Source organism: Chaetodon auriga, chromosome 7 (genome assembly GCF_051107435.1).
Source record: "Chaetodon auriga isolate fChaAug3 chromosome 7, fChaAug3.hap1, whole genome shotgun sequence".
NCBI classification, from domain to species: Eukaryota; Metazoa; Chordata; class Actinopteri; order Chaetodontiformes; family Chaetodontidae; genus Chaetodon; species Chaetodon auriga.
Window position 1 is genome coordinate 18,183,632 of NC_135080.1, and position 23,017 is coordinate 18,206,648.

The following is a 23,017-nucleotide window of genomic DNA, read 5'->3' on the forward strand; positions in this document are numbered from 1 at the left end:
AATAGTTTCATGAACAACAACACCGGCTCCCTAACAAGCCGTTTGGAACCCTTTAATGTTGTGAGAAACCTAAAAGTGGGCTACAGGCTAAAAGAGAAACATGAAAAGAGGATATTCCTTTGACAATAGAATCCAATTCCCTTCTCCGCATTAAAAAAAATAGAAACTCTTTCAAATTCTGCATTTTTTTTCCTTCCACAGTGCATAGCAACGGCCTGACATCCCTGCAGAGATGAAGCCCCCACCAATGCAACGCCATAACCAGTATCATTGGACCAATGCTGCCATCTACTGCTACTTTTCAGACTTTTCAGCAGGCTTTAACGCAGTACAGTATTTAAAGTAATGAATGAAATCTCAGATCAGTTCAGCTTAGAAATGAAAACCAAAATGTCTTCATTTACTGACAAAGCAAAAACACATGGCATTGCATTCAGTCAGTTCCTGTGAGCAGTAATGAGGATTTTTCCAGATTCAGCAGGTCTGCCCGTTTTGTCCACCAGTTCCCTTATCCCTTTCTCCCATTTCCACACTGTATACTTTGTCCTGTGGAACAGCACTTTCACAGTGCACTCCTGAATTCCCTCCAATGGTTATAAAAAAGGGAGGAGGAAATACATCAGGGAGATGTATGGGGTAATAGCAATGGACCCAAAATAGATTCAAGGGCTTTAGTCATCAAATAGTATACTGCACAGGTGTGGTTTTATGGTTTAGGCTTTTTTACTGCCTCCATTGCAACCTTGCACCATTTAAATCATAAGCATTTTGTGGGAAAGTGCCAATACCTCCAATATGTCAAGTGTTAACAACTACGCACAACAGCAAAGGTCTCACAAGACATGATGACAGCCAAGATTTTGGTGTTAAATTGCAGTGTTTATTGCCACATGAGCAATATATGTGATGGAAACAGCACCTTGCATGGAATAAATATGTCACAGAGATTGCAAGGTATAGATTCTTCTATAATGGATGGAGCATGCAGTCCAATTGGATCTTTCATAAATTAAACATAAAGAAAAATAAAAGAAGGGCACTCTTCCAATTGTTGCATACGTGGCATCCCTGTTGCTCTTACTTGAGCTTTACTGGACTGGGATCTGTGAGGATGTTTCCCAGGCATGAAGGAGAAAATCATTACAGTTTAAACTGATCTAATTAATATGGAGGACAGACACAGAAGCACATCTGATTAGGGTGGAAGTCAAGCCTTTCACGCTGCTCGCTTTGACCTCCACACTCAATGATGTCGCCAGCACCCTAAGCTCTTGGTTCCAAGCGCTTGAGTCACTGACGCAATCGCACTGAGCCACAGGGTGAGAAAAAAATAAAACCTTATCTTTGTACAACAGCCAGGCAGTCAAAGAAACTGAATATGCCACTGAGGAGAAGACTGACATTATACTCGCAACGGTAGAAGGTAGAAAATTAGTCATATGGGTATGGTAAAAAGGAATGAAAACAAAACAATCCACAGAACAGGTGAAAATGGGGTGTGTGCAAAGTATAAGGCAGCATTCATAACACCCTGTGGGGTTTGACATGTCTTTGTAGGACAGAAATACTGTAACTAATGCCACAGAGGGCATTTTATCATGACACTGCAGGAAAAGCACAGATGTAAATAACAACATGAATGACTGAAACTCATTTAGTGGTTTCAGTTTCCTGTTCATGCTGGCTCACTGTCACAGAGACACGTGAATGGAACAGAGCCATCTTTTAATGTTGTGCTTTTCCTACCTGTGACAAATCAAACTGTCTGCTGTTAAAAAAGGCCTTGACAGCGGCCCATCTTACTCAATAAATCACTGGTCTTTAATGAGAACTGGATGACTTTTGGAGATTCTATAAACAGTACTTGCAATTCAAAATGTTTGGACTCAAGCTTTAACATCCATCCAAAATATCAGGAGACTTAGAAGATATTTTCCCTCTCACTTCAGCAAACACCTACTTGGGTGCACACACACATCTACGAACCATGGGATCGCTTCTGTTTTTCAGGAAAGAAACGATGAAAATGAGAAACACTCATGAAGTCATGCACATGTGTGGAGAACAGAAGGGATTCGTCAGTCAGCAGAAAATCTTTTGGTAAATGGTTCGCTGACTCCAGCTTCTCAAATGTAAGGACTAACATTCCGCATTTTATGTGTCGTGAAGTGGCCGCTGTTCATTACGACGGAAGCTGCAGGGTTACGGCATTTCACCTTACGACACATTGGGCCTTGTGTTTAAATTTCGCAGAGCACTTTGTTACGCAAAACATTAGTATTTCTATCGCTTGGAAGGTGCCATTATCCGCTGAAATACAATGGGAATAGAGGATGAAGCGGACCGGACGCTCTTCATCAGAAATTTAGACCAAAGAGTGACAGAAGAGCTTTTGTTCGAACTGTTTCTACAGGTGCTGTTGTTACTAACGTTAGCCGTAGTTAGCAACCGTATGTGTCACTGCCAGATAGCGTAACATGATGCTCACAAACCGAAAGCGCGTCAGAGTTGAAATGGTCAAAAAAATATTAATTCATTAACCGGTAGACTCCTTTGCATTCTGTGTAGCTCTTCTACGCATGTTATTACGCTAATGTTTCTCGTGTGCATGCCGTGAACAAGAGATGTTATTTCTCATTTAACCTGCGACAGCTAATGCTACCTAGCTAGCTTTAGCTTTAGCTAGTTGTTGCTTGGGTGCACCGTTAATTGGTTGTTTTTGCAGGCAGGACCTCTCATCAAAACTAAAATCCCGAAAGACTCGGAAGGGAAACAGAAAACATTTGGTTTTGCCGTTTACAAACATGAGGTGTCCGTACCATATGCCGTACAACTTCTCGACGGGACGTTGCTCTGTGGGAGAAAGCTTCATGTGCAGTTCAGATCAGGTGAGTTGACTTTATTTTTAACCGGCGAACAGGTGTGCTCATACACAAACATAATTTATAGCACATTAACCGAACGGAGTCAACACAGCTAGAGACATTTAGAAGTATTAGAAGTATTCGGGTCACGGAGTTAACCATCGGTTTCTCTAAAAGATAATCAAGCGGCCATGTTTTGAAAGATAAACCGCCGGTGAAACTGTTCTGATGACTTTTACAGAATTATCAAAGATAGTTCCACCCATGTGGATAAAAAAAATAGTCGGTCCTCTCTACGATAACAAAGGTGTTTAGCCCGTTACCCGAGTTACAGCTGTGTTTCCTATCCCGGCTGCCGGCGGGATGCCATCATTGTTTTGATTCGGAAACAGGACATGATCTTAACATAGTGCGGTTATGACTTCTAGGAAAATGTACTGAAGGATATACGTGAATAAATTGCCCTCACAAGACGAGCATAGCTGTTAACATCAACTCAAGGTGTCCCAGAAAGTGACACCGGTACATCTAGGTAATATGGCTAATATTCTTGCTGTGTGGCTGGTAATAAGATGATATCCACCACTGAGGCCTCTGCTGGGTGAACAGCAGGACACGTAGTAAATAACTATAGTTATAATTTTCATCTATTGCCATAATTTCTTTTAGGAAGTAGGAAGTAGGTTAGTGCACAGTGTATGCTTTGTGAAAATACTTTAGTTCTACCTTTTGTTGTACTTCAAAGTTTCTCCAAAGTTTTACCATCAACTACAGCACTGCTTGTTTGTAAATGATGAGTTTTAATTGTCACATAATGTGACATACAGTAAAAATGCAAAATTGTCATTGTCATTGCACTGTACGGTATTTTCCAGTGAGAATTGTTTTGCCCTTTACTAATAAATTGTGTTTGGTTTCCTTTGCCCCACCATAGGTAGCAGTCATAGCAACAGTCCAGGGAACTCGCAGAATTCCAGTCCTGCAAATACCCCAAATCCGCATGGCCAAAGGTAAGAATGTCTCATGAACAGTTTGCATCAGCATCATTACAGCAGCTATCGGTTAAACTGAGGTGTTTCAAGTTATCTGAGGGGGAAGAAAAACAACTGTGGTGTTTATTTTCTTTGTTTTCTCCTTTTTGAATTATAAAGTTGTGTAAAATATGTATTAAGTGTAAGTCAATCATAGCATTTGTATCTAAAAGACTCTTTGAAAAATTCTGCTGAACACTTTTTGAAGGCAAGTCACAGAGTGTCCTGATCTGTGTAATATTTTTCCAGCATGTGATCAGGGTTTTCTCTGGAGTTGTTTGAGGCAAATGCGGTAAAAGCTAGAGAATGTTTGTGACATGCGCGGCGTACAGTTTGTGAGCGCACTTTGAGACCTTGTTTACCCTTTGTTTTAAAATGCATCTTCGGTGACGGGATCACAAGTTGAAAGCTATAAATACAAGTAAATGACCACCAAGACCATTCTGATCTGATCGCTCAAACCACTTGGTGAGGTGGTCTGGTATTTCATTTGACCACACATGTTTTGTCGTGTAAACATTAATATTTCCTAATGCATCCCCACAAGAACGTAACAGGAAAATAAGTCATCACTGCAGGATGTGGTTTCAGGTCATTCAAACAATAATTTATTGATGGACCCTAAATGAAACCCCTTGTGGTTATAAGTGAGGACTCAGAGGTGAGCTAACTGTACTCTTACTGCCAACATTGGGTGAAACTGAGTGATAAGATGCCACTAGATCCGCAGTGAATGTTTGTCGAATATCCAACTTCAAACTAACTTCGCGGCAGTGATGTCTCAAGTACCTGCACTCAAAAAATAGGCCCCTGAGGTTTTGTATCCAGTCCTGTTACCTTTGTTTGTTAAGATAACCTAGCTTTCATTGGTCTTTCATTACAAACATAATTCTGTTTGCCTCACGAATAGCAGTAGTTCATTGATTACCTTGATCTTGCAGAAATTGTGAACGTGTCATTCCCCTGTTTTGTGCTGGGCGTGACCCTTTTGCATTCAGCCATGTTTCCACTGCGCAGTCTGGTTCAGTGTGTCACACGTTAGAACTGTTAATTTCACGTCTCCATTGTCAGAAGTTGTGTATGGTAGCAATAGGACTGCTCAGGTACCTAGCACAATGGTCTGTCACTCAAGGTGGAGCTAGAAACACTGCAGTCTGTTGATTGGTCAGAGAGAATGAGAGCAGCTGATATCTCGTCATTTGCCCTCTGATGTAGGATTTCCCAACTCATCTGTTTTTTTTTGTCTGTAATCTTTTGTGTTGCTGCCTGCAGCCTTTTCTCAAACAAAGCTTGTCTCCTTGTTTTAACAGCCACATACTGAGAAGAAAGAACATGAAATGTTTAATGTCCTCCATTGTCTTCTTGTTGTCATAAGAGTTGCATAGCTCAGTGCTTCTTGTGTTTGTGTAGTGAGCGTGTAGAGACAGCGAACATCAGACAAGTCACAGTGAATGCGAGCACAGGAAAAGATTAGCAGTTAGTTTCCAATCTGGCAATAAATGTACATTACATTATAGTGTGTCAGTTAATAAATGCTGCAACTTCTCAAGACCAAGCAAAATTATTGTTTCCCAGATGCTGGAAAAGTGAAGGGGTTTAACCCGAAGCCCTGGTAACAACCCCGCTTAAAAGAGTTCAGGTTTGGGTGCATTTAGGCATAGATTAGATACAGGTTTTCAGGGTACTATACCAAAAGTGTCTGGGGGACAAGCGGCTTTAGATCAGCAGGGAAAACTCTATATATTAGTACGTGGTACTGTAGCCATAATTGCAAATGCACTCTTAATTTGTAGGGCTGTAGCATGTCGCAAGTTTTTCATGCTCTTGCACAAAAATTGGAGCATTGGCAGAAGATACTGCATGAAATTAGATTGAACTGGTGTGTATGTACGCGTACAGAACACTCTGTGTGCAATCCTTTCCATGTTATGTGCCAAATTTCATGCAACAGTGCCTGTTAGGGCACATGCTGGAAAAATTGAAAGTGTTGGCCCTGGACTTGAATTAGGCGGTATCAGACCAATGTAATATAGTCTTGCATTCTGTGCTGCTTAAATTATGTCATTTTGTTCTATTAGGACGGAGAAAACGTCTTAACATAACTCTTTGAAAACTGAGATTAGCCTTGGTAGTGTAAAATAACTTTCTTGTTGGGTTTGTGCAACTTTTATTGACATGTATCATCTTGAACAAATTATAAATGGGAATTTATTTTTTAAGCAATTATGCAATCTAAAAACTTAACAGAGCGAGCTCTCTTGTGAGAAGAATAGTCACTTGGGGGAGAGAGAAACTAAAGCAAAACTGACAAGAAAAACAAACGTATTTTGGCATGCATTTTATTTCAGTTACTGACAACAGCAGTTTAATACCCAAAAAGTACTCAACAGCAGAGATAGCAGGTCTTCAGAGACGACACCAGGGACCTGTGTCACAGTGTATGATAAATGAGCTATTCACTTCACTTTGATCTTAATCTTTATGGTATCACCAACTTGGTTCACTTTAACTAGGAATATCACACTGGCATCCCATGCTACACAGAAGGGGTCAACAAAGGAAAACAGAAGAATAAAAAAACTTGTCAGGATCACAACTCTGGACTTGGTTAGGCTGACATTCTCAAAACGCATGGGATGGCCACAAACCAAACTTTCCAAAGGAGACGTTGTGACTGCTGCTGTTCAGTCTGTGGGAAACTGTGAATGATGGCAAACAGACACAACATGTAGACAGCACAAATTGAGGCGAGGGTTCAAAACATTTGAAACTGGGTGAAAAGTGTTATTTTGGGTTTATATACAGGACCAGGAGCAGAGGATAGGTAGTCATTGCCTTCTTATTCATCACTGCAGTTCACATGCGTGAATAGAAATCCTCAGTGAGATGATAGTGATGACTGATATAGCTGCCAATTCTCCCTGTGCTATTGTCTTCGTCACTGTCACTGATTTTCATTGTTGGCTTGGGGACAGGTGAGTGAGCAGCTAGTCATGTCTTTTTTTACTTGGCAGTAAGGAGCTTCACTTCCAGGGTGTTTGTCTTCTGGGGGAAATGAGCCAAAGGTTCAGTTATGATTATGAGCAATCCATTGATTGCAGCATTATTAACGTGTAGAGCCAGTCTCTTGGAATTTGATCTGTCATACTTGGCTTCCTATGAGTGCTGATGGACTTGTTCATCAGCACTCATAGGAAGCCACTCACTCTCTTACCACTGAAAAATAATATTTCATTATTTGTTTTTCTTTGCCACTGACAGCTGGGTACGTCGAACGCGAAAAATTATCTTGAGCATTTTCTCAGTTGATGCAGTTATCTAGGTGATGTGGCTGTGTGGATCAGTGCTGATTGGTTGAAGCCTGAGTTTACATTTGCAGATTCTTGTTTACATCATGATGAAAGGGGGAGAAATGTTTGTCTGTCCATATTAATAGAATTAAAACATGAGCTAAAAATAATGTAAACAGTTAAAAATGCTGAAGTCAAGCATGGATTTTGCAGAAGTGGGTGGTATTCAAAAGGTGGAATATGTAGCTGACTTTGTGTAGACTGATCTTACCTTTATGATGATAAAATGTTTGACAATGGTTTGCTTAACTCTTACAGGACCCCGATCCAGTTCAGTCCTCCACCATATACTCCTCCACCCCAAATGCAAAGGTCCTTTTCATCTCCCGATAATCTGCAGAAGCATGCCATGGTAACCTTTTTATATAATTACGATGACCCAAGAATGCACTTGTCATGACAGATTTCATAGTCTCTATTTAAGATATGAGGTATAAAAACTCACTCTGTGTTTGTTTTTAGTTAAAATCTACCTCTGTTCTTCAGTAACATGAAAAAAGCTCTACACTGTATAATTTAACAGCAACAGAAACTAGCTTTTTTGCCTCACAGAACCACATGAAACAGGTTTTTCTTCATCCGTAGATGAACAACATGATGTGGCAACTCCACATGCAGCAGCTCGAGCAGTTGAACGGCGGCTTCTCCAAGCCTCCGCAGAGGCAGTCGCCTGCAGGTGGAAATTCAGGCAGAGGTGGCTCCAGGCAACACAATAACACCCCGTATCGGCACCAGCCATCGCAGATGAACAGCGGTGGCAGAAGTCAGCGCTACGAAGATGAACTAGCCTCTGGCCGTCAGTCACAATACGGCCACAGTCGGGACAACTATCACCACCAAAACGACAGGAGTGGAAACCGTCACCATGACAGCAGAAGTGGCAGCAGACACCACGATGATAGGGGTAGCAGCCGCGGCTACCAAGATAATAGATGGCGGCGGTACTGAAAAAGAATTCTTTATGTTGACAGATTCATATGTATACTCAGGTTGTTTGTAAATGATCCGACCAGTTTGAAGATTTAATAACTTATGCCTTAGAGCCATTTTTGTTTAACTTTTTAAGGCGTTTTTAAATTTTTACACTTTGGTGTGAGCTTTTCCTCACAGATGTTGCAAAAATTTTGAAGGGAAGAATTGTAATTTCATGAGAGCAAGGAAAAAAAAATTGGGACATGACTGGTAGCCATTTTTGGAAGATGAGAAAAAAAAAAACACTTATTTGGGGGGGAAAAAAAGAAAAGATTTATGATATTGGCCAGCTTTTATGTTATGCAAATACTGTTTAAATGGTGCTCCAAAAACTTGAAAATTTCTTCAGGTACTTTGCAAAAAAGAAAACAAAATTTTCAGCTAAAGATTCCACCAGCAGCAATAGAGCACCATCCTTTCTTAATCTTAGATCTGTTGACCTTGCTCTTTCTAAAAATGGGTTTTATTTTCCTTTTTTTTTTTTTTTTTTATTCTGAGTCTGTAAGACCAACTGTTTTAAAATGAACATTTTCATTATTATAAAGCTCCTTTCATTTGATTGCTGCGTTTGTCTTTCATCTGGCCACAGCACAAATGCCATTGGTCTTGGCTGTACATCGTGAATGCTATTTCCAGCTCTTTGTGTATGTGACTAAGTGAGCTATTGTATGTTGATGCTGCATGCCGTTGCACATGCACACATGGCCTTAACTGCACCTATAAATGGCCCACTTGTAAGGAATAGGCTTGTGCAGTGGGTTAGGAAGTAATCTACAGGTGGCGCCACACGCATCCTTTCATTGAATCAATTAAAATGTTAAATATAACTGAGCCACATGATCAGCTCCTACATTTGACCTTTCTATTAAGGATGCTTTCAAGTCTTTTCGTGGATTTGACACCTACCCTTTTCACTTTTCCCCAATGTAATTATGTTTAGGTTTATTTCTTGTACACCACAGTTGAACACAGCTGGTTCTCTTTTCTCAGATGAGTCTTAACACCAATCAGTAAATGGGCACAGGTTTCTGTCAAATTACAGATGTGAAAGAAGTGGTCCATTTGTCCCATCCCAGAATTAGCAGCGCTTTGATCCTTAGCAGCTCATGTTGCGATCAGCCTCTCGGCATTGATGCTCCAGTGTCTGCTCGGGCTTGCTTACAACAAAGTGATGATCAGATCCCTTAATGTCCATGTTGAGGTCATAATCTATCCTTCCGAAAGTGCTTATGCCACTACCAGAGGCTCCTCCGCTGTATCGACAACAATATCCCCCAATAAATCTCCCACTGTCCAAAAGTGGAGGTGCATTTGCACCCTCCGCACTAAGCTCCGTGTCTTGCCTGTAATCTGCCTCGTGTCAGATTGCATCCCGATGCTCCCAAATCGCTCTAATAGAGAGTATCCTCTGTTCGGTGTCAGTACTAGGAAGGGCCTTATTACGCTTCTGGCTGTGGCATAACTCTTTTAATTGGTTGATCTGCCTGGCGTCTCCAGCCCTGGAGAGCTGGAGCGGGCGGATTAGAGAGGCCGCTCAGTAGCCGCTGCTGTGTGGACTTATATAGAAGCGTGTCCCTTGAAATGATCCACTTCCAAGCACCCGGAGACCCTCCCTCTCCAGAAGTCCCGCAACGCAAACCACAAGTGTCAAGATGCCTGCAGCCGTGATTCTTTGGATTTTGGCACCACGTCAGGTTGTTGGGTTCATTGGTGCCACCGTTGCAAGAGGTGCAGCCCAGGCCTAACTTTAAACTGGTCGCAGTGGTTGTCTTCTTCTTAGGCAGTCTGAATGTCTGTAAAATTGCCTGAATAAAATATTCTTGGGTGAATCAACCAGAAAATAACGCATGAATGAAAATAATGAAAGGAGAAAATCAGCAGTAAAGTTACCTCATCAGAAAACTTTCTGAAATGTTACTTTGAAACATTTCGCTTTCGCATCTGAAAGGTTGCATTTTTAGCACCCCGGTTTTTTCCCCCCTCCTCTCCAGCCGAAGTCAAATGTGCTCCCCGGCAGTTGTTCTCATCTCCTCCCTCTTTGATCAAGCCATCAAACCTCTGAAAAGCAGCCGAGCTTTCCCATGCAGAGCTCCCACATTTCCTCCTCCATAATCCTCCGCTCTTTGAACACTGCGGCTTCGGAGGCACAAGCCGCCAGCGAGTTCAATTTTTTTTTTTTTTTTTTCCAGTTCTTGTGATGATAATCGGTTCCCCCCTGAGGACACTGACATTACTGGGAATCCGTACCTGCACCGGGTTTCTTCTCAGTGATGATTCGTCTTACATTTTAGTTCAGTTGCAAGTCATCTGTTTGAAAATAGATGTAGGCTACCAAACTCTTTTTATTAGCTCCACTGCTCAGTCTCTCGAACAAATGTATGCTTAAATCTGCAATATCTGAATGAAAATAGAAATAAAAGGTAAATTTTGCAATGCTATAAAAGCAAGTAAAGATCTAATTTTTTTAGTCAGATGAAACGATGAAAAAGGCGCTAAAGGTTTGTGAGGGCGACGCACGAGGACAGGTTCAGCCTGTCAGAGGAATTGAACGTGCTGGTATGTGAGGACGTGTTATCTTCATCTTGCTGTTTGATGTGCAGAAGTTGGAAAACACGTGCTCTTGCTCTTATTTCCTGGTATTTTATTCGAGAGGCGTTAGTAAGACAGTTGTCTTTTATTCGGCGTGCCCTCGTGCCATGTGGGCGCGCGCACGCACTCGTTGATTAATAATAAATTAGAAGTGCGTCGGTTTGCTTGGCGAGTCAATAAAGAATGACTTGGCCTTTAACCACAGCTGCTGACTTATTGCTCCTTTGAAAGAAGCTTCTAATTTGAGTGTTTTGCTTGTATATGAATTATACTGTTTCAACAAAGCAGTAGAAATTATTCAGTTTATTATTATTATTATTATTATTATTATTATTATTATTATTATTATTATTATTATTATTTATACTAACAATCACAGTGCAATTTGGTAATGGTAATAAAAAATGTTGACAAAGAATATATGATTTCTACACTGACACTGGCTTATATTTTACACTCAAAAATTATAATAGGTGTTTGGACTCTCGACACAGAAGAACTGCAAAAGAAAGAAAGTTACTCTTTCTGGTTTAGGCTATATGGTTGACATTGCACGTAAAGTTTTTTTTTTCCAGTCCAAAGTTAGAATATCGAATATGCATTGCAAAGCTCAAGCAAAGTCAAAATAAGTTATTACTTAATAAGAAAGCAAGTTAAGCACGGGTCCCTAAATAGCTAAACTGGCAAAGTGATTAAGATAAATAATTCAGTTAAACGTTTGGAACAAAGACACGGCCCGATGGTAGTTAACCTCCAATGAATTAATACCACAGAGGTCTTTTCACTTGATCTGAAAATCGGATAATAACACCAGTCAAGTTTACAATGTGGATTCTATTAACTGATAATAGTAGTTTTTTATTCTAGACAAAAAACATACCTAATTCTGTGGGGGGAAAAAAAACTTTTAGAGTCGAATTAGCAAGTTGTGCGCCTCATGTGTAAAAGAAATAATAGAGAGAGAATAAAGTTTTTGGTGATGGGGGAGTGTTCAGGACATGGCCATGTGTAAATACACTACATGAGCGTATTAGTGAGAGAGAGAGAGAGAGAGAGAGAGAGAGAGAGAGAGAGAGAGAGAGAGAGATGGAGCAGCAGAGATGTGCTCAGGGATGGTTTATATAGCAGTGGGTGTGAGCACACATCTCAGTCAGTTCATTACCGCTGTGGCGCTCCGCGCAGCTCAAGTTCAAGGCAGCTGATCTTCACCACTACTCTTCAGGGAAAGCTGGGCTGCATTTTGAAAGACGAACAATGAGATATTTAAACGCTTAAAGTCCAGCAGTCGCTTTTCCACGCGGCCAAACCCGCGTAACCGTAGATATCAGTGAGCAAACGCGTTGTTGAGCGAAGGTAGCGCACGGCGCACAGGGACAGATCATGCACTGTCAAGCCGAGCTGAGGCTCTCCTCCCCCGGCCAGCTGAAGGCTGCCAGGCGGCGCTACAAGACTTTCATGATTGACGAGATCCTCTCCAAGGAGACTTGTGATTATTTTGAGAAACTTTCTCTGTACTCGGTGTGCCCTTCGCTTATTGTGCGGCCGAAGCCTCTTCATTCGTGTTCGGGTAAGAAGACTCTGTCTTTATTTTGTTTTTTCTTTTCTTCTAGAATTAAGAAGGAAATATATTAGAAAAAAAAAATAATAATCTGACAGGGCATTTTTTAGCATTTGCAGATTTATGGGAAAATTAGAAGAGGATATTTGGAAAATATATACACTTTTACGCATGACATCAACTTCATTATTTAAATATATTTTTCATTTGAATTTTAAAAAGATGTTAGTCTACAATTTATTGGTGCTTGGATCAGGAAATGTACTTTACAACGTGAAAAAAAAACATAAACATTGTACAACTAACTGAGAGTGTGTGGTCTGTTATGCTGGTGGAGTGACTACATTTGTGTACTGCAGCAAAGTTGTATTTTCTTTCTTAAAACTATAATTCCCCGCCCATACAACTGTGCATATATGGAAATATTGGTATTCGAATTATCATCTTTGCCACTTAAATTTGTAGGTTTAACTTCTTTTCTTTTCTTTTTCTTTCTTTTTTTTAAAATCACAATTAATTTATGCAGCTTTCCTCCTGAAGCTGCTCCAGCGGCTTCACCAACCTCACTCTGGACTTTATAAATCACTGCAGCTCAGCATTAAGTGTTGAAAATCAAAGGCGTGCGATAGAGTGAGTGAATGTCAGTGGTGCTTCAGGGCTTTTGTTTGGAGCAAGCTGATGAATGACTGCATCAATAAGTCGCTCTAGTTACACATGAAAGTCAGTGAAGAGGCAGAGTGACAGTTCAACAAAGACACACTCAAAGCTCACTGCAGAAGCTTTCGGTTCCTAAGCTGGAACATTTTGTCTAAAGGTCTCGCTTACTTTGATTAAAGCAGGTGTTCTGCTTAACCAAAGGCCTTCCTTAATGAGTTTTACTGCTGCTGCAGGATTGCATCTTGTGAATGCCCTCATATAACAGAAATGTATGTGACCTAAAACAAAGTGATGCACATAAAAACCAGGTGTGCTTGTCATACCGCCCTATAAAAGATGAATTATTACTGCACACTGATTTCTCCTGATCGACAGGGAAGGTAACATTGAGTGGGAACTTGCAAACAAGTGATTCATTTGAATGATAATCACTTGGAGTGCTTTCTCTTATTTCCCTTTCTGTAAAATGCTAAGAATAATCTCGATCTCTGCGTGATACTGACAGATTTCATCGGCCTTTAAGTGTCTTGTACTTGCTGAAAATAACCAAAACAGTTTGACAAAGCTCAGCTGGCACAGATGTCAAAACAAAACGTCCTGACTGATTCTTAATTGTAACTCCAGATGAATCCAAACAACCCAAAGGCTACTGCACACTCTAGTAACCATTAGGATAATTGCTCTAAAGTCTGAAATAATAGCCACTGCAATTTGATGATGACAGCGGTGGGTTGATAAAAATAGGGAAAGCGATTCCCTCATCCCTCGGATATGGATTGGTGTGTGCTAGAGGGCACTATGACTGGCACCCCTCTGTTCGGATGGATAGAGTAACCCGCCCTGCATATCAGAACACTGTGCCCACCACTTATTTGTAGCTGCGGGGGTGTGAGACACAGTATATTCCCCAACATCCATGGCTTTTAGTGCTTGATATAGAAGCTGGCAGGCTTACAGGTCCTGGGCCAAAGAGAGGCGGCTGGCCCCTGCGTGGCCCCCTAACAGAGAAAGTTGACTTCTTCATTCTGGAGAGGAAAGGCTGCTATGACTTCCTGCTACCAGCGGAGGCCGCTAAGAGACAGTCATGCGTATAATGTTGCCTGCAGGAGTTGATAACAAATGAGTTGGTTCTTTATTGTTTATCACTGGCCTGCTGTTCAAACATACCAACATAATCTTCCTCCCGTGTTTTGTCCTGCGATGCTTTCCTGTGAATCTGTTCATTTTTATTTAGCCGAATTGAAATAAAGACAGTCGTTATGTACAGGAACAGCGGCTGCTAAACGTGTAGTTCTGTCCCTGTCAGTTACAGAAGCATAAGAGAGAATGAGCCCTGACCTGGTGCTGAACGGTGAACGATGTAATGGCAGGTTGCAATATTTCATTTGGAGTCCCATCTCTCAGCGGGACTCAGGGCAGGGCTTTTAGTTGTGTTTTCTGGAAGAGGTGAGAGGGATTAAGATCAACTGTGGTGTAATCTCACCTGACAGCATGATGAAAAATAACTTGAAAAAAGCAGGAGTGTGTGCAGCCCGAGGGCCGCTGCATACTGGTTTGGTACTGGCTGGGGACTTACAGAAGAAATCCAAGTGAGCAAAAGGGTTTTCATCCCATCTTAAAGTTTAATCCACTGCAGACAATAAAGTCTCCCATTAAGCATAAAGCCATCTTGAGAAGGTTGATTACACCCATGTCAACACACAGAGGCAAGTATGCACACACACTCAAAGATGAAATGCTCACACATCTTCCATCTCGAGTTAAGGATAATGTTTGACAACTTGTCATCTCCCCGTCATTTCCTCACAACCACTGCCATCAGATTTGTCTATCTCGACAGGGGATCAGTGATGAATCAGTTCTAAAAGTAGTTTATGCTACAGGCTGATTTCAGCTGTGTGAATCACTTTTCAGGTTAAATAATTACGGCTGATGTTTAATGTAAGGCCGAGGCGTGCAGGTCCAGCTGGAGAAGTTTGTCACTGTGCCTCGGAGAATGCTAAACAGCATGCTCTTGACAACTTCCTTCTACTATTTATTGAGAACTGGTGTTAAATTGCTTCAATATGTCATATCCTGAAGGTGAGCGAGTCTAATTAAAGCAATGAGTTACAACAGATGAAGAAGCTGCGTGGCCTGTTGCCCTTCCCACCTCAACAATGTTTGATCTGTGCTCGAAGGGCAAGGCCAAAAGAACAAAAACCATTTAATTGAGCAGCTTTCAAGCTGTCACCAGACAGTTTATACCAAAAACATGTGCAAAATTGCACGTATACTTGTCATAGCTAAGCAGTGACTCATCCATTTCAGCATCCCATTGACAAAAAAAAAATGACGGCAGAGGAGATGTTATGAAATGCTGTATACCTTCTAAAAGTTGCTGCATTGAAGGCGTTTGTCATGCAGCTGGAAAAAAGAATCCCCTTCTTCACTTAATGTAATGATAACATATTAGAGACATGGTTGCTTTAATAGGAATAATGTCATAATAACTGCATGATCAATAGAACACATTATTGGAATTCAAAGGAATACTGAACAAACGACTCCTCTTGATCTATTCTTAGCAGGTATGTCTTCTGTAATGGTTACTATAAACACTTGTGCTGGTCCCTACATTCCTCCTGTGATTATCAAGAGTATCAGTGTGCTTTTGCACGGGGCTGAGTTGCGCACTTGCAGCTACTCAAACAGTTTATTTGTGGACTATTGACAGGATGCTGGCACTTGTCAACAACGTGTCAGAGAGAAGGCTTTGCTGTCAGTGGAAAGTCACCATGAGGACTGACATTCTCCTCTTTGCGCTCCTTCTTTCTTTCTTAAATTTCTTTCTTTCTTTCTCGCTCTCTCTCTCAGGGACTGTCCGGAGACAGCTTCAAGCTCTCTGTTGACAAGAGATTTCCTGAAAATCGCAAAGACAAACTGAATGACATGAGTGACAACTTTCCTTGCACTTTTGCACCACTCGTTCGTATGAAGTTCAGACACTAAAATCAGACGATTCGTGGATGTCACAAAATCGAACATTTATACGGATCTGATTTACAGAGAGGAATTTACAGAGAGCAGTTGAAATGGAAAGGTGTAAATGAGAGAAAGAGCATGCAGCCAGAGAAAAGAGGTCTTCTTGTCTAGACCTGTTACAATAGCAGCAATCTCACATTGGAGGATTAGTGATGACCTCAGCGCCCTGCCATGATGTCATGATGAGCCCAAGGCAGTGTCTGGTGTGTGTGTGTGTGTGTGTGTGTGTGTGTGTGTGTGTGTGTGTGTGTGTGCGCGTGTGTGCAGAGCAACTGTACCTACCTGTATGTGTACTTGGATGCATTGCTTATGCTCCTAATGCTTGATTTACATCGAATATGAGCTGTATTGTAGATTTATGCACATGTATAAGCATCTGCATGCATGTCTTACTATCTTGTAAGACTAGGAAAATAGACATGCTCCATCATCTGTGCGAGCATTCTTCCTCCTCCTCCTCCTCCACCACCTCTTCTTTTTCTGATTTGTGCAGAAATCCATTTTTTCTCACTGGCCTTTAGGGGAAAAAAACAACAGAAAACAATCATGTAACAGCAATAAAAAATCAAAGCCTACCTCTGACTGTGTGTGTGCGTTTGTAGGTTGTCTGTTGCGGTTGATGAGGCGATTGAGGAGGCAGATCCTCCTCAGACAACCAGAAACACACATGCTGAGTGTATTCGTTTCTGACAGGCTCCCATTTTCTCTGCTCCGTTGCAGCCTTTTATCGCTCTCTTTATCTCCCACCTCTACTCCCATAATCCCCCCGTGTCCTTTCTGCTGCTCCTTATCAACCCATGCATTACAGTCCTGCGCTGTGCTCAGTTGGCTTGTAAAGTTTGGTTAAGGGCTTGGTTTTATATTTGAAGCCGTGAGGATTTTTCTGGCAGATATCGCATCCACTTTGGTTGACCCACCACATCCTTCTCAGCCAACCTCCTGCGCTCCTTCGCTCCAGCGTCGGCTCCAGACAAGTGTTACTTTTTATTGATTCTGGCGTCTTGCTGCTTCTGTCTGCACTGATAAAGAGCAAAAAACGTGTGCATGTCGTGTAGGATTGTGTGCATTTGCAAGAGAGAGGGAGAGAAATTGCAAGAGAGGGGGGAAAGTTTATTAGCTGAACAGTGTTTGATTTAGTTTGGGGGGTTTTTATTACAGCTCATTCTGTGTCTGAACGTGTGTGTCTGCCTGTACATCACGCTGTCAGGCTCAGAGTGTGCATGTGGCTTTGTGTTAGGAAGCCAGTTACTATTTAACAACCTCTGAAAAATAATCAGTCATTTGGAGGGTTCAGAGGAGCGGTGTAAAACACAGTCTGCGTCATTGGGATCACAGCCCTCTACATGGAGAAGGTCAGAAGCAAAACACTTTTCACAGCAAACACAGCGCAATTAAAAATGAACCTGTCCGAGCAATTACAGGCGGTCGATAATGGCACAACCGGCGTGATTGAGAGGCACATAAGAGCTCACTAAAAACTCCACTGGACTTTATTGCGTTTCTCTGTTTCTGTCATCTGACGCACCGTCTCTGCTCCTCCAGGCTCCTCGTCACTACGTGCCTACCCTCTCCTTTCGGTGATCACGCGGCAGCCCCCCCACCTCCCCCAGGTGTCCTCTCCGGGCGGGGCCCCATCGCACCTGCCTTTGGTCTCCCCGCAGCATCCGCGAGGATCCGAGCCCTCACCCAGCCAGACGCCCCTCAGCATCAGCAGCGAGTCGGACACGGAGCGCAGCACGCCCCGCCTGAAGAAGCCGCGCCGCAGCCGCACCATCTTCACCGAGCTGCAGCTGATGGGACTGGAGAAAAAGTTCCAGAAACAGAAGTACCTTTCCACACCTGATAGGTCAGTGCAGCTGAGAAACTCACGTCTGATTGGATGGATTTGTGTGGCACATATAGGAAAATACAGCAACACATTTACACACAAACCACATCAAAGCACACAAACAAAAACTGGTGAAACATGCCTGTGCGAACCTCATGGCTACCTACAATGATTTTGTGACTAATGCACATCAAAGAAAACAAAACCACTGATGTATGAAAGGTAACTAAAACAAACGTTATTAGATTTCAGCCAGATGTCAAAAAGGTATCATGTCATGTAGGTGTCACTCAACGGTGTGATTTCAATAACCTGCATTCCTGGCATGGAGCACATTTTGAAAGTACAGTACTCACATGCACGCACACACGTGTATTCACATAGCCGCAACTGCAATTATCAAGCAGTGGTTAACCTAACATCATAATTTTTGATTTATCCTGTGGGGAATGTCTCATGTAATGTGAATTTGTCTAAGCCAGAGCATTACCTCAGCATTCTAGTTGAGACAAGAGTAACGTTTTAACCCTGAGCTCCCCGACAGCAAAGAGCCCCAACAAAGAAACACTGCCTTATTCAAGAAAGCAGGGGCGGCGGCCAACACAAGCAAACACAAATGTATTACACTGATTTACTGGCAATCATTTCACACGTGGGCAGGTGTATAGAAAGAACATTTTACTTTCCACAATAAGATGAAGTAATCTACATGTTAATATCTGTGTCTTAAGTTCCATTCTGTGGGTCATTTTTGGGACCTGACATGAGGTTAGACTATATTTTCCAGTTTTATTGTACGCCTTGCTTTTATATTTGGCCTGCAGGCTACTTTTCCATTATAACCCAGAATAGTATTGAACCATATATGTTGTAAAAAGCTTTCCCTCACATGCGCAGCAAGAATTTCAAGCAGCTTGTGAACCTTTGCACCATGTAGAGATTAGACGTTTGTGTACTCCACCCCTGGTATTCATGTTTTCAGATACTGAGAGTAAATCAGTGGTGATTAAAACCGTCTTCATGTACACTGTGTTCATGCATTTAGACGTGCAAATAGCTACACTCTCCACACAGACGGCTCTTTGCAATGTATCTGCTTACCACATCTAATCTGAAAAGACATTAGCATATTTGGAATAAACCAGATTTATTTGTCATTCCATTTACATCCCATCCGCGGGGAAAACTCCCACGATGCATTATTAAATATATCACATCTTGGCTTGCCTGGAGCCGTTGGAAAGGCGCCATGCTTCATCTTGAAGCAGAAGCCCTGAAGCTGAGCACAACTCAGTGATCAAAACCAACCACCCTTACGGATTGCTGCGCCAGAATACTGTGTCCTGTCAAAATATCCGATTCTGACACTGTGTTGAAAATTAATTAAATACCCAGCTGGTGGAAAAACATCAACAGAGAAAATCCCCCTTTAAAGCCCCACATCAAAGGTGTGGCGTGCTCCCCACTAAGGTTTGTTATGATCCAAAGATAACTTTACTTTTCTCTCCTTTTTCTTGGCTTGGAACCTCGGCGGGCTTGAATTGAGACTATGTGTGGGGGCGAAAGGAGCCAAAACCAAAAATATCCCCCCGAAAAAGACTGTTAATTATTTATGTCATATAGCAATAATGATTTTATGCTGCTTCCAATTATAATAATTAGCTCCTTAATAATCCTCACTGTCATCATCATCATTATTTTTAAAAGGTTTTCAGTTACACCCAAGATTACCTTGTGAAGGTGTGAGATGGAACCAAATGGCAGCCTTGTAGTAGCCTGGAGGGAGTAACTCAAATACTCTTTCTATCTCTGTAGAAGTGTGGTTTCTCTTCATTGAGAACTAATGACCATAAATAAGTGGGGTGTTTTCCTTTTCTGCAATTACTTTTCCTTGCCTCCAGTTGTTGAACTGCCATTGACTGGGGCAGGTATGATAGAGAGGTCTGATAGACAGCTTGATTGCTTATGCGTCTGGTGTTTTTTGAAGCTCAGACAGACGCACACACGAGAGAAGCCCACACAGGCCTTTATGTAAGGTATAACATTATGCTGACGATCCCATGAATCTCAGGGGTTTGTCGTTGCCCTGCTTTTTATATTCTGTTCACGCCTTCTCTCCGTCTGGGCTTCCACTCTCACCATCAAATGAAGTCGCTTCCTTTCACTGGGGGGGGGGGGGGGGATCCCTTCATCTGACTGCTAAAGACTTTGAGAAGAGCAGGGAAGAGGAAATCTCATTTGAAAGACTCAGATAACCATTCCTTTCCCTCACAAATGGATGCCTTGTTCACTTTATCTGTCCCTTCCTGACGTATCACATTACGCACCAACCAATAGCCCTGTTAGTCATGGATCAACACATGTGGTGGATGCATTCAGAATTTTCTCCAATGGCCCTGATCGTCCTGGTACAAGTGGTGTGATTGGATTACTGATCTCAGTACAGATGTTTCAAGCAGTGAGCTGCAGGTGTACAGTGTCAAACCCGAGCTACCAGCAAGTCAGCTTTGATGTGAGATTCAAAGAGTTAAGAGTCTTACACTGTACTGAAGTGTGTAATGCCAGCAACCTCTAGGCATGTATACTTGATGGGAGGGTAAAAAAAAAAAAAACAACAAAAAAAAACAAAACACAATTACTAGCAGGATTATCATCACTTCTATATTTTCCTGTCAGTTGGAGATAAAAGACACACACTGAATCTACCTGGTGCTTTGGGGACAAGTGATGAAAGCATGTGAATGACATATATATATATATATCGCCCATCTAATGTGAAGCTTGTTTTCTTTGTGATTTTGCAGATTAGACCTGGCTCAGTCACTGGGACTCACACAGCTGCAGGTGAAGACATGGTACCAAAACAGGCGTATGAAGTGGAAGAAAATGGTAAGAGACAGTACCACAGTAAAGACTGACAGGGCTGGAAACAATGATGGAAAGATGAAGGGGAAAATATTTACTGCTAGCAAACTGTTCCGTGTTACGCTGATTTGCACTGTAAAAGTAAGACACGCAAATGGCAGGTAGCAATGTGGCAGGAAGAGAGGGTGTGGTGTGAGGTGCGACCGATGATGACGGCAGTGAAAGCAAACACTCCTGTGGAAGGGTCAACAACTCCGAGAACAAAAAGACTTGAAATCGTTGAAGATGAATGAGTGCGCAAAGGGCAGCAAGCAGCAATACGTCTTCTCTTAATTACTATAATAGCAAGCATTGCCTTCAGCTGCTGCTGCTATTGATTACCAGAGGAGTCCACTAAGATTGTCCGTGTGTTATTCTAGGTGCTCAAAGGAGGTCACGAGGCCCCCACTAAGCCCAAGGGAAGACCCAAGAAAAACTCCATTCCCACCACGGAGGAAATAGAGGCTGAAGAGCGCAGGTTGAAGATGGAGGCAGAGGAGAGGGTGAAGAGGGAGGCCGAGAATGCGGTGCTGGCTCAAAGAGGAGAAGCGTCTCAGCTTGAACCTCAAGATCTCAGTTCAGAAACTCACATTGCAGCTGCAGCGATGGAGGGATCTGAGCGAGAGCTGCCGCTGCTGATGCAGTCAGGGACTCACGCGGCCAGCTAAGTAAGAACGAAACAGCCAAAGACTAATGCCAACCTGAAAACAAATAGTGCCTCAGGATCACTGTAAAAAGCCTGTGTGGTGTTCAGAGCCATTTGCTTTAGGAATTTGCCTGGAAACATATTGGCGGCATCCAATCTTTACCAAATGTAGCCTTTAATTTTTGTGTTTTGGAAACAATGTACCATAAAAAGAGCTAGTTGTGCTGGTTTAAACGTGGCCTTTAAAAACTGTATTTGAGCAGGTCCCTGGTATAGGGAGCGTAAATCTGTCAAATCCAAGCAGGTCAGTCAAAGCAAAACACGCGTCATGCATCAGCCTTTTGTGCATTACAAACACTAAAGATCTCACACACCGCCGATCCTCAAAGCTGCCTCACAGAATGCATGTGCCAAAATATCCAGATCTGCCTTACTGTAGTGTCTCAATGTATCTATGTATGAAAAATCACTTCACTGCCAAAAACTATGATATTAAATGGCTCCAGTGCCTTGTCGGTCTCAGAGGAAAGCTTTTAAAGTGTATAGTTAAAATAACTCTTCAATTCAAGTATATTTTTTACAGTGGTTTTTGATTACAAGTGCCGTTCTAGGAGACAGAGTTGTAAAGTTCAGAAAATAACACTTCTATGTTTAGATTGGAGTTTTCTACAGCATCAAGGCTCAATTGTGTTCATTATTTGGTCAGTAGAGCTTGCATTTTTATTTGTTCAATCTGAAAATGAATATTTCTGCCAAGCCATACACTGTATCATACTGTAGAAATGTGTATAAAGTATAAAATATATGTTCTTTTGGATATATATATATATATGTATATATACGTACATATATACATGTACGTATTTATATATAAAACAGTATTTTAACTGCTGTTAAATTTGATTAAAATAGTTTGTATGTATAATGTTACTGCCGTCCCTGATCTTTTTCTTCTTTCATGGGAGTTAGGATGACTCTGCTTTTTGCCACGAGGCCAGTAAGACTCTTAAGCTGTCAGATATTCTCAGAGGGAATAAATCATAGCCTGTGCCAAAGATGCACAGCAAATGCTGAACATTTGAAATCTCAAAGACGTTTTCAGCCTGCAGGCTTTGCATGAGTACCCCAATCAGTATGTTAGACTTGCATTAACATAACTGTCTTCAACTGCCTGTCACTGACTTCTCTGCACCCTTCAAGCTCGACCTTTTTCTCTCACAAAGATTTGTAATTAAAGAGTTTCACATTTTGAATTATACAGATTTATTTTTATTTGTTATTGTTTCATATGGAAAGTGCAGTATTTTTCTGATGTAAATAATGCTTGTTTGGTAAGCTTGTTTGCTGTTTTTTTTAGGTTTGTGTACAATCATTTTTACCATATACAAGTGAGTGTTTATGTATTTAAATGCACTTAATAAAATAGCAATCATTTAAATTCTGCTTGTATTATTTGATGCAGTTGCTTTGAGTTTTGGCCGCACACTCCTGCTCCTTCACTGGATTAACCCTCAAACGTCTTATGGCAAATGGATCACATAGATACTGGTTTTGTGTGCGTGCTCTATTTTGCATATGCAACCAGAAATTCAAC

At 41.7% G+C, this 23,017-nt stretch overlaps 2 protein-coding genes across 2 annotated transcripts; both read left to right on the forward strand.

The window, feature by feature from the left end:
* Window positions 1-2,206: 2,206 nt before the first annotated feature.
* rbm7 (RNA binding motif protein 7) lies at window positions 2,207-8,775 on the forward strand. The gene is made up of 5 exons (XM_076735928.1): window positions 2,207-2,413; window positions 2,726-2,888; window positions 3,799-3,874; window positions 7,504-7,597; window positions 7,831-8,775. Exons 1-5 carry the CDS (start codon window positions 2,321-2,323, stop codon window positions 8,191-8,193), a joined length of 789 nt encoding a protein of 262 aa, XP_076592043.1. The 5' UTR covers window positions 2,207-2,320; the 3' UTR covers window positions 8,194-8,775.
* Window positions 8,776-11,979: 3,204 nt separating this feature from the next.
* barx2 (BARX homeobox 2) lies at window positions 11,980-22,781 on the forward strand. The gene is made up of 4 exons (XM_076735411.1): window positions 11,980-12,373; window positions 17,588-17,891; window positions 20,678-20,762; window positions 21,158-22,781. Exons 1-4 carry the CDS (start codon window positions 12,187-12,189, stop codon window positions 21,443-21,445), a joined length of 864 nt encoding a protein of 287 aa, XP_076591526.1. The 5' UTR covers window positions 11,980-12,186; the 3' UTR covers window positions 21,446-22,781.
* Window positions 22,782-23,017: the final 236 nt, after the last annotated feature.

What these genes read in the sequence shown, in the direction of transcription:
- rbm7 (XM_076735928.1), top strand. Translation starts at nt 2,321, where the DNA reads ATGGGAATAGAGGATGAAGCGGACCGGACGCTCTTCATCAGAAATTTA. An exon ending in TGTTCGAACTGTTTCTACAG is followed by an intron (nt 2,414 to 2,725) that starts GTGCTGTTGTTA and finishes TTGTTTTTGCAG; the next exon opens with GCAGGACCTCTCATCAAAAC. An exon ending in TCATGTGCAGTTCAGATCAG is followed by an intron (nt 2,889 to 3,798) that starts GTGAGTTGACTT and finishes GCCCCACCATAG; the next exon opens with GTAGCAGTCATAGCAACAGT.
- barx2 (XM_076735411.1), top strand. Translation starts at nt 12,187, where the DNA reads ATGCACTGTCAAGCCGAGCTGAGGCTCTCCTCCCCCGGCCAGCTGAAG. An exon ending in GCCTCTTCATTCGTGTTCGG is followed by an intron (nt 12,374 to 17,587) that starts GTAAGAAGACTC and finishes CTGCTCCTCCAG; the next exon opens with GCTCCTCGTCACTACGTGCC. An exon ending in TACCTTTCCACACCTGATAG is followed by an intron (nt 17,892 to 20,677) that starts GTCAGTGCAGCT and finishes GTGATTTTGCAG; the next exon opens with ATTAGACCTGGCTCAGTCAC.